This window comes from Physeter macrocephalus, chromosome 20, assembly GCF_002837175.3.
Source record: "Physeter macrocephalus isolate SW-GA chromosome 20, ASM283717v5, whole genome shotgun sequence".
Lineage (NCBI taxonomy): Eukaryota > Metazoa > Chordata > Mammalia > Artiodactyla > Physeteridae > Physeter > Physeter macrocephalus.
Genome location: NC_041233.1, coordinates 90,707,076 through 90,717,660, shown reverse-complemented (window position 1 = coordinate 90,717,660; position 10,585 = coordinate 90,707,076). Strand labels below are relative to the sequence as shown.

The 10,585-nt window shown below is 45.4% G+C and overlaps 1 protein-coding gene and 1 long non-coding RNA gene across 4 annotated transcripts in view; one reads left to right on the top strand and one right to left on the bottom strand.

Moving 5' to 3' along the window:
* Positions 1-3,477: 3,477 nt before the first annotated feature.
* LOC129391663 (uncharacterized) lies at positions 3,478-8,500 on the bottom strand. Its single transcript, XR_008616248.1, has 3 exons — positions 8,374-8,500; positions 5,129-5,253; positions 3,478-4,070 (listed from the first exon to the last, which is right to left on the bottom strand). It is a non-coding gene; the product is annotated as an uncharacterized lncRNA (long non-coding RNA).
* The window catches only part of ASH2L (ASH2 like, histone lysine methyltransferase complex subunit), a 27,399-nt gene continuing 25,193 nt past the window's right edge, over positions 8,380-10,585 (top strand). For all 3 annotated transcript variants that reach the window (XM_055081299.1, XM_007127468.3, XM_028481793.2), the window contains exons 1-3: positions 8,380-8,655; positions 9,412-9,478; positions 9,598-9,743. In XM_055081299.1, coding sequence (XP_054937274.1) covers positions 8,468-8,655; positions 9,412-9,478; positions 9,598-9,743 — 401 coding nt within the window. In that variant the 5' untranslated portion in view covers positions 8,380-8,467. The remainder of the gene's footprint in view (positions 8,656-9,411; positions 9,479-9,597; positions 9,744-10,585) is intronic.

Sequence of the window (10,585 nt, the reverse complement as noted above, 5' to 3'; positions counted from 1 at the left end):
ATCGGCAGGCGGACTCTCAACCACTGCGCCACCAGGGAAGCCCTAGAACTCTTTTTAAATGTGTTGAGTAGGACCCAGATACCTGGTTACTGGAAGTAATCAGGAGTCTTTAGTCAACTCAGTTTATAAACACTAGAGATTAAGGACCAAGAGCTCCAGCAGAGACTAAAGGAATGCTCCAGTGAGATGAAACACCACAATAATTATCTTCATCTTTTGGACAATTACAAGGAACACAAAGTGCTTTGTTTTGCTTTATAGAAGATTAAAAAAACCACTGGGGCATGGCGTGGAGGGGGAGAGCAGGGGGAACCCTAGGAATCTAGGGTTCTGGGCATCTAACCAACTGCACTTTTTAAGGAAAGTATCCAGAGACTTTTGGCAAAGGCTGGTACAGGGATGGGGCATGCTTGTTTCCGTACAAGTTCTCTCCGTCAGACACTGAAGCCTTTGGGAGTCCAGAATCCTCTCTATAAAGTACGAATACAACTCTTCTGGAGGGCAAACACTTTCATCTTTGCCAGTGTCATGGATGTAATTCTTGGTCCACAGCTCAAGATGGCAAGGAATATAACTATCTTTTTTTATAACTGTTGACTGAAAAAAATGCACAACCTAAAAGTTGAGAATTATGTTTTATTTTGCAGACGAAACTGAGGACTTAAGCTCAGAAGCCAGCCTCTCAGATAGTTCTGAGGGACTTCTCTGAAGAGGTAAGGGAAGAGCCAGGGTATGTAGGAGTTTTTGCAACAAAGACCCCGTAGTCGGAACATCAAAAGATTACTGTTGGGACTTCCCTGGTGGCACAATGGTTAAGAATCCGCCTACCAATGCAGGGGACACGGGTTCGAGCCCTGGTCCGGGAAGATCCCACATGCCGCGGAGCAACTAATCCCATACGCCACAACTACTGAGCCTGCGCTCTAGAGCCCGTGAACCACAACTGCTGAGCCCACATGCCACAACTACTGAAACCCGAGCACCTAGATCCCGTGCTCCGCAACAAGAGAAGCCACCGCAATGAGAAGCCCACACACCGCAACGAAGAGTAGCCCCTGCTCGCCACAACTAGAGAAAAAAGCCTGTGCGCAGCAAAGAAGACCCAACGAGGCCAAAAATGAAAAAACAAAAGATTATTGTTAATTAAAGAAAACGAGACATCTCAAGTTAATGAAGTTAGTGTGCTTTTCTGTGCATGGATGATGCAAGAGTCTGGGCTCACTGAAATCATTGCTTTGATATGCACCTTAGCTCAGCTCTCTAGGGCCAGCATGCTGCTCTCTCCATCCTAAATCCCGTCAGGGTGCACAGCTGGGGGGGCTATAATGTGATGGCTTGATGGCTGCAACATCCTTTGTTTACTGATGTGGCAGGTAACATTTTTCATCCACATAATCCAACCTAATTTCTCTTTACATTCTGTTTACATTTCTTTGTATAATCCAACACAGAAGTTCTCGTGAACTGTGTTCCGTTGGGGGCGGTACATCCAGGCTTCGTTTGAGGCTCCTCTCTTCCTGGGGACAGGGATTCAGGTGTCAGGGTGGGGGCAGATGGTGCTTGATGCTATCTATCCAGTTAGGCATGCACCGAGCCTTCCCTTGTCCCCACCTGGTATCCAGTAGTGGGCCCACGTGTGTCATTGAAGCCTGGGCCCTTCAGCTCGTGTTGCTCCCTCCGCTACGTATGGACCAGGCGAGAGGACACGGGAGTCTTCCTGCCTCGTCTGGGCCACAACAGGGCACCCACATCTCCGCAAGGCTGAGTCCCAGTCTATCTGGACTTACTACATAGTCATGGCCCATCCCTTTCTCATCTCTTCGTGTGGGAGGAAAAGCATTTACCCCAAACATCTTAGTTATGTGCAGCGTCCTTTCTGTTCTTCTAAGAACATGTATTATAGGCTTTTTTTTGGCTGCACGGCTTGCGAGATCTTAGTTCCCCAACCGGGGATTGAACCGGTGCCGCCTGCAATGGAAGCGCAGAGTCCTAACCACTGGCCCACCACAGAAGTCCCTGTAAGGGCTATTTCTTTTCCATGCAGCGCTCTCTCCCGGAGGCACATTAGAACCACGTGGGAAGCTTTTTTGAGGCTCTCAGTTTCTGGATCCCTCTTTTACAGAGTTCAGTTATATTGTCCAAAGGGTATTGTCTTTTGTTTTTTTAAGCGCCCCAGGTCATTCTAATGCAAAGCCAGGGTTAAGCACTTTGTGGAAAGGGAGAGAGGGAAGGAGTGTGGCAAGAAGACTAGAGAGTTTCGGAAAAGGGGAAATTTACGATTTCAGAACTCTTCCGCTGCAAGTAATAGCTAAGCAGGGTTAGTTATTGTGAGTTTTAAACAAAGCCCTGTTGTAACCAAGCAGGATGTTATGGGGCCTTCCCAGGACAGAACCCCTCCCCCATATCCTCTGCTTTAGCTCCTCTCTGAAGCACCTAGATAACATTTCCTGAGTTGTTTTCCAGAGGCTAAAACCACCACCAAATGGAAGAAATTAACTACTTGATGACTGATGAGCACATAGCCCCCAGACTTACTGGAGCCGAAGGATTGTTAACCCCTGTGACACCACCCTGACCAATCACAGAATTGTGCCTCCTGGGACTTCCCCTTCCTCATCTTGCCTTTAAAAATGCTTTCCTGGGACTTCCCTGGCGGTTCAGTGACTAAGACTCTGTGCTCCCAATGCAGGGGGCCTGGGTTTGATCCCTGGTCAGGGAATTAGATCCCATATGCTGCAACTAAGACCTGGTACAACCAAATAAATAAATATTTAAAAAAAATAAAAATGCTTTCCTGAAACCCATCTGGGAGTTCGATCTTTTGAGCACTAGCTGCCTTGGACTCCTTTCTTGGTGCCCTGCAATAAATGCTACTCTTTCCTTCACCACAACATGGTGTCAGTAGATTGGCTTTACTTCAGATCCAAGTCTGGCTCAGTAACACTTTTGAAAAGGAGCACATTAGAGAAGCTTGTGAGGAGGTGAAATAGAGCTAGAAACACTCTGCTCCCTGCTACTCCAAGCGTGATCCTCAGACTAACATCCTTGCCATCACCTGGGAGCTTGTTAGAAATGCAGAAATCTCAGGTCCCACCCCCAGATGTCTGGCTTCTGTGAAGTACTGCTTGAGCCACTCCAGCTGGCCCTCCATATCAACAGGGTCTGCATCTGTGGATTCAACCAATTGCAAATCAAAAACATATACTTTAAAAAATTCCAGATAATTCTAAAGAGCAAAACTTGAATATCTCATACACCAGCAACTATTTACATAGCTCTTACATTCTGTTAGGTATTATGGGTAACATAGAGATGATTTGTGTAGGTTGTATGCATTTTATATAAGGGACTTAAGCATCTGAAGATTTTGGTTTTCTCAGGGGCCCTGGAGCCAATCACCCTGATTCCAAGGGACGACTATATTTTGCTAAGGGCAGGCTCCTGGGAGGAGGAAGAAGGTCTAATAGTGGGTTGTTAAGTGGTAGGAATTTCTGGAAAGCTTCATTCATTTCTGAGGGAACAGCAAGAAAATATTCATGCAAGAGGTGAGTGTGGGTGCTGACAGAGAGATGTAAAATGGACACAGATTTGGGTCAGTTTCTGCAGAATTAGAATCCAGTTCAGTTCACATGTATCTCTGTTTTCTTTTTAAATGAGAAGAAAATCCTCAGTTCCTTAAGGGTCTGGACCATTTTTTCTCTGCTCAAAAGGTGACAGAAGTAGTGTTGTTGAACCCAAGTTCATGTACCCGACACACAGTGAGGCCATACAAACCAAAACATCAGCGTTTGGAGCAGAGAAAGGTTTATTGCAGGGCCCAGCAAGGAGAATGGGCAGCTTGTGTTCAGAAGACCCAAACTCCCAGATGGTTTTCAGGGAAGAGTTTTTAAAGGCAACATCTGGGGTGATGGCTGCAGGGTGTGTCACTTTCTCCTGATTGGGTGGTGGCGAGGTAACAGTGGTGTTCCAGGAATGTCAATCATCAACTTTCTGGTTCCAACCAGTCTGGGGTCTCAGCAAGCAGTCACCATCCTCCACCTGGGTGGTGGGGTGGGGGGAGGTCTTAGTTCCTATAAAGCAACCCAAAGATCTGTGTCAGATACAACCAAACCAAAGATAAGAAGAAGGAAGGATTTATTACTTGTATCAAGTAAAGAGAACACCAGGGATCTTTCTCAAAGTAGTGTTTCCAAAGAGCAAAATTGGGAAAGTTTTAACCTAAGGGTACATGCATGTTCATGAAGGGGCTTGAGCAGTGGACAGTCCAAGCTTTAGTTGATTGAAGTCAGGAGGGTCAGAAAAGGTCAACATCATCACCCCTTAGGTTCCAGTTGACCTGGTGATTGAGCACTTGAGGAGGGATTTAAATTCTGCAAAACAGCTCAAGACAGTGCTTTACGCTAGTCTTTACCATTGAAGTAGAACTGGGAGTCTTTACAACTGATTTGTTATCTTTGCCATTGTTAATTCCCTTGCCTGATAAGTTTGTCCTTTTGTTCCCTTAAGATCATTATTACAGTAAGTCCCCTACATATGAACAAGTTCCATTTGAGAGTGCATTCGTAAGTCCAATGTGTTCATAAGTCCAACAAAGTTAGCCTAGGTACCCAACTAACACAATCGTCTATATAGTGCTGTACTGTAATAGGTTTAGAATACTTTTCACACAAATAATACATAAAAAACAAACAAAAAATAAAGAAAACATTTTTAATCTTACAGTATAGTACCTTGAAAAGTACAGTAGTACAGTACAACAGCTGGCACACAGGAGCTGGCATTGAATGAACAGACAAGAAGAGTTACTGAGGGGCTTCCCTGGTGGCACAGTGGTTAAGAATCTGCCTGCCAATGCAGGGGACATGGGTTCGAGCCCTGGTCTGGGAAGATCCCACATGCCACGGAGCAGCTAAGCCCGTGAGCCACAACTACTGAAGCCCGTGGGCCTAGAGCCCATGCTTGGCAACAAGAGAAGCCACCGCAGTGAGAAGCCCGCACACCGGAACAAAGAGCAGCCCCTGCTCAACGCAACTAGAGAAAGCCTGCGTGCAGCAATGAAGACCCAACACAGCCAAAAATAAATAAATAAAATAAATAAATTTATTTTAAAAAAAAAAGAGTGACTGACGGGAGGAGGGAGTGGAGGTGAGAGATGGTAGAGCTGAAGGATCATCAGTAATAGGAGACAGAGGGCAAGCTGCCATTTCACTCACGCCTGATGTTGATGGCACAGGTTCTGGTTCCTTGCTGGAACTGAAACAGGAGGGAAGGGAGCAGGGCACAATCTTTAAAAGAATGACATAGCCCAGGGACACAACATAAACTAATTAGAACCAAACAGGTCCAAGATGGCGGACAAGTTGACTTCCACTAGAACTTGAGCTTCTGAATAGACTCATTGTAACACACCCACAGGTGCCATGACAGTTCCAAGGCCAACCATAAAGGTCAAAAAGTGGGCAGTGGCCCAATTCCTGGAAATCCCCACTGCTTCCCCAAAATACTTGGAATAGTCCTCCCCCTCATTAGCCTATGAAATTACCCACCCCTATAAAAACTGACAACCCTGTACCCTGGGGGCCCGCTCTCACCTTCTGAGATGGCCCACATTCTGTCTGTGGTGTGTTTCTCTCTAAATACATCCACTTCTTACCTGTTTCTCACTGAATTCTTTCTGCGATGAGACATCAAGACATCATGCAACAGACTAGCAAATTTACCCTATTGACTCAGGTTTTCTCTTTATAGAGGTAAAATGCCTCAGGAAAAAGGTGGGAAGATTTGTCTACACAGCTATTTCTACTTCCAGACTCTATTCACTTCTCAATCCATTGCAATGTGAATTCTGCCCCCACCACTCTATTACTCCATTGAAATTATTTAGGACTTTTAAAATGAATGTTACCAAACTGAACTTAGGTCTGCTGGCCAAACGTGCAGCAAATTCAATCTACCAACACCAGGATGTGGTGAAGAAAAGTACAGCGTTTATTGCAGGGCACCAAATGAGGGAGTGGGAGACAAGCTGCAGATCCACTCTCCAACTTGGTCTTTGCGTCTGGGGTGTTTTAAAGGGGAAGACCAAAGAGGGTGGGATTAAACACTGTCTTGTGACATTTCACATTGTGATTAAGAACACTGGCTCTTAATCATAGTTTGGAGAGTCAGAATGTCTCTGGTTTACATTCTGTGGCCAGGGTCTATTAGCTCATCTTGCCCTGGAGAAACAATCGGAGTTTGTACTTAATGGTGATGTCTATAATAGCAATTTTAGTACATTAACGATGTTATTGACCACAGCAATTTTAATCATCTGACTCTGGTTGATTACTGTTCAGTAAACAAGGAATTGAGGTCAGAGGGGACAAGAAAGGGAATGAAGTTTTGGATAGAGAGATTACTCATAAATTCAGTACTGGAACTCGGTTTTAGGGGGATTGGTTTCAGATCATTCATGACTTTTATTTAAAATGCAGATGCTGTCCAGGGTTCAATCCCCAGACCACTGCCCTTTGAAAACAATGCTATACCAGTGTTTTTCAAATTTGGGTCATCAAATCGATTTAGTGTGTCACTACTGGCATTAAAAAAAAAAAAAAAGATATAGGGAATTCCCTGGCAGTCCAGTGGTTAGGACTTGGCACTTCCATTGCCAGGGCCTGGGTTCAATCCCTGGTCGGGGAACTAAGATCCCACAAGCCATGTGGTACCGCCAAAAAAAGCCCCCAAAACAGGGACTTCCTTGGAGGTCCAGTGGTTAAGACTTTGCTTTCAATGCAGGGGGTGCGGGTTCAATCCCTGGTCTGGGACCTAAGATCCCACATGCCTTGCGGCCAAAAAACCAAAACATAAACAGAAGCAATATCGTAACAAATAAAGACTTAAAAAAAAATGGTCCACATAAAAAAAAAAATCTTAAAAAACAAAATAAATAAATACGGACTTCCCTGGTGGCGCAGTGGTTGGGAGTCCGCCTGCCGAAGCGGGGCGGGGGGGGGCGCGGGTTCGTGCCCCGGTCTGGAGGATCCCGCATGCCGCGTAGCGGCTAGGCCCGTGAGCCATGGCCGTTGAGCCTGCGCTCTGGAGCCTGCGCTCCGCGACGGGAGAGGCCACAGCAGTGAGAGGCCCGCGTACAGCAAAAAAATAAAAAATAAAAAATAAAAAAATAAATAAAAACCACTGAAGAGTATACTTAAAAAAACCAAAAAACAAAAAATACATGAACAAGATTTCTTTAATAGATGGAAATTTTACATCATCTTATTTCCGTTCTTCTTCCTTCATAAATGTAACATATATACATGCACCCACATATAAAAATATATAGGTAATACATATGTGTATATATCTTTTTTTTACTAAAGTCTAAATACTTCTCTGCAATAAAAATATGTATAAAAGTCGAAATTAAATTTTTATATACTTTCTGTGACCATAAATCTCTAGTGTTAAAATATTTCTTCAGTCAATTATCAGTATACAACTGATCGAATAAACATAGTATACATTTTGATTACTAAACATAAAAATTAAAATTGTATTAGAGATGCAATTCTTAATGAGACTGAGAATTAGATTTTCAATTAATCCATATATCCATGAATATCACTACTGCTAGAATGAGAGAGGTTCAGCATCAATTCTATTCCTATTTTTCGTGTTTATAGATGTAAGAGCTGACAATCTTTGTTTACATAAACAAGCAGATTCCCATTTAGAAATCAGTTCAACTCAATTCTTTCAACGACTTCAAAGTTCTATGCCAAATCACATGGTGATCTATTACCAATTACTTTTGTTGTTGTTGTTGTTTTGTTTTGGCCGTGTTGTGCGTCTTGCGGGATCTCAGTTCCCTGACCAGGGATTGAACATGGGCCTCCACAGTGAAAGCGCCGAATCCTAACCACTAGACCACCACGGAATTCCCCAATTACTTTTTTGATTTAAATTTTCAATTAATTTTAAAGCCACAGAACTAAGCCGCCCATCTCTAGACGCCACTAGGAAACCTGCTCAAAGTGGCAGATCACGAGGGCAGTACAACAAACTACTTCTGGGGCGGGAAGACGTTTCCCACGTCTAACGGTGAGGAACGTCTGCAATGCACATCACAGCGTTCAAAGCCTCTAGGCTGCCAGCGCTCTCAAGGCGCCTCATCTGCGTGGTGATTTCGTCCCGGTCACGAAAATGCGCAGCGTCCACCCTGAAATGAAGTGAGTCCTAGAGGAAATCCAACTAGTAATCTCACCTCCTCCGCCTTCACGTAGCTCAGTCTGTAGCTACCCAGCCCCGAGGCCCCGCCCACCTCTGTCTGCCCTCCCGACCTTAAAGCGGGCTTAGAGAGCGCCTTCCCTTGGCAGGCTGTGTACTCACTGAGAGTCTTTACTATTTGAAGGTTAGAGAGCCAGTGAGCAACTCGCGCGAGACGCAGACAGTATTCTCGCGAGAAGTCTGGGAGGCGGCAGTGATGGCGGCGGCGGGAACCGTACCCGGCCCAGGGGTGAATGCAGGACCCGGCCCGGCAGTGGCTGCAAATGCAACACCGGCAGAAGAAGGGGAAACGAAACCGGTAGTAGCGGTAGCAGCCGCTCCGGCCGGGGAGGGGACGTCTGCTGCTCCAGCCGCGGAGCCTGGCTCTGGAGAGGCCGAAAGCGGGTGAGACGTCCTGCAGCCCGAGGAGGACAGAGGGAGGGAGGGAGGGATGGAGGGGGACAGAGGGGGGGGGGAGGGAGGAGGGAGGAGGGAGGCCCGCCCCTCTCAGAATCCGGAGGGAGGAGGGAGGAGGGAGGAGGGAGGAGGGAGGAGGGAGGCCCGCCCCTCTCAGAATCCCGCGGCTCCCGGGAGCCCTTTTGCCCGCCCTTTCCGAACCCAGGTCCTGCGGCCAATGGCTCGCCCTGCTCCCTCCCAGACCTTAGTCCCGCCCGCCGCTTGGTCTGTCCCCTCTGAACTGTATCTCGGGCTACGCCTCTTTCGCACCTTTTAGGCCAAGTTTCTCCTCCTACCTCCCGGTCCTTACACCCCAGCAGGGTGCTGATAGGTCACTTTCTAGCAGGAACCCTTCAAAAATCCCAGAGAGGAAACCACTTTGCGCTGCCAGACTGGCGGAAGTAATGGTCCCTCTGAAAACAGAGCGGAAAAGCTGCATCTCTTCGAACCTCCCCCAGGAGCAGTTCCATCCCCTGTAGACTTGTCTGTAAGGGCCGATTAGGTTTCCTTGATGCCTCATGGGCTTGCGTTTATCCTGGCCACTATTCTTCCTAATGCTGGGCATCCAGTCTGAGAACAGTCTTTGCTGAAAAAAGTAGGAGTGTGAAGTTCAGCTGTACTTTGATCATCATCTTTGGGAATAGGCGTTTTCAGATGTGTTTCTCTTGAAAATTCTTCTTTCTGAGTGCTTTCTTTATTTTACAGGGATGCAAACTCAGTTGATGTAAGTGGTGGCTTGGAGACAGAATCCTCTAATGGAAAGGATACACTAGTAAGTATTTCTTTTGGATGTTTGCAAAGCAAAATAGGGTTGGTTTTTAAAGTTTTTAAGCGAATCAAAAGTACAAGCAGGTCAACTAACTTGATTCTCTCATGGCGCTGTGAACACAGGAAGGTGCTGGGGATACTTCAGAGGTGATGGATACTCAGGCGGGCTCCGTGGATGAAGAGAATGGTCGCCAGTTGGGAGAGGTGGAGCTGCAGTGTGGAATATGTACCAAATGGTTCACAGCAGACACCTTTGGCATAGATACCTCGTGAGTATTTTTCATAGACTTTGTAAGAAACACTTTGTAAATGTTAGATCTCAACACGTCCAACAGTTGAATAGTCAGTGTGTAGGCAAACGTAAATGTGTCGTATTTCCTGTGTCTCCTGATCCCTGTTCAGTGAGTAGGAGCATGTCTTTTGTCTACTAAGGGCACGCCCTTAACAGGTATAATGATAGTTATTATCCCTGTTTTTGCACTTAGGACCTGGATGGGAGACAAACCATGTAATTACAAAGCATTAAATAAACAAATTTGAGACAATGTCATTTAAACCTTGTATTGGGTATTGTGGATTTGGGGGAAAGGGTTGGTGTATATGGTGGAAAAAGCCTGATGTCAGAAATTTGAGATGGCCAGTCCTCTTCATGCCTGAGCCATCCTTTTTTTCCTTTTGGTTTCTAATTCACTCCCTTTAGGTGTCCTGAATTCTCTCCTCAGCAAAACCAGTTTCCAGTCTTTACACCTCTTCTAGTGAATTAAAATCATTTTATGAACGATTGAGAATGAAAGGCTTCTTTACTTATTCTGGGGATTCGGTCAACAGCTAGCAAGGCAGCATTACTGACTCACTGGCTATGGAAATAACTGTACTGCTGCCTCTCTGGGGTGTTCTTTATGGTCCGTATTATACAAATAAATTTAGATAAGACTGTCTCAGAATAGGGCTGCGTTGTTAATTCTGAAATTAATCCCCCTTGGATGGGTTTGTGAAGAAATATCCTTCCTTTATAGTTTGATGACTGCTTTCTAGTTAAAAAGTTAAAGAAATACTAATGTTCTGATTAATATGTGACTGGTGAGCAAGGATAGAATGTTTAAAAAAGAAA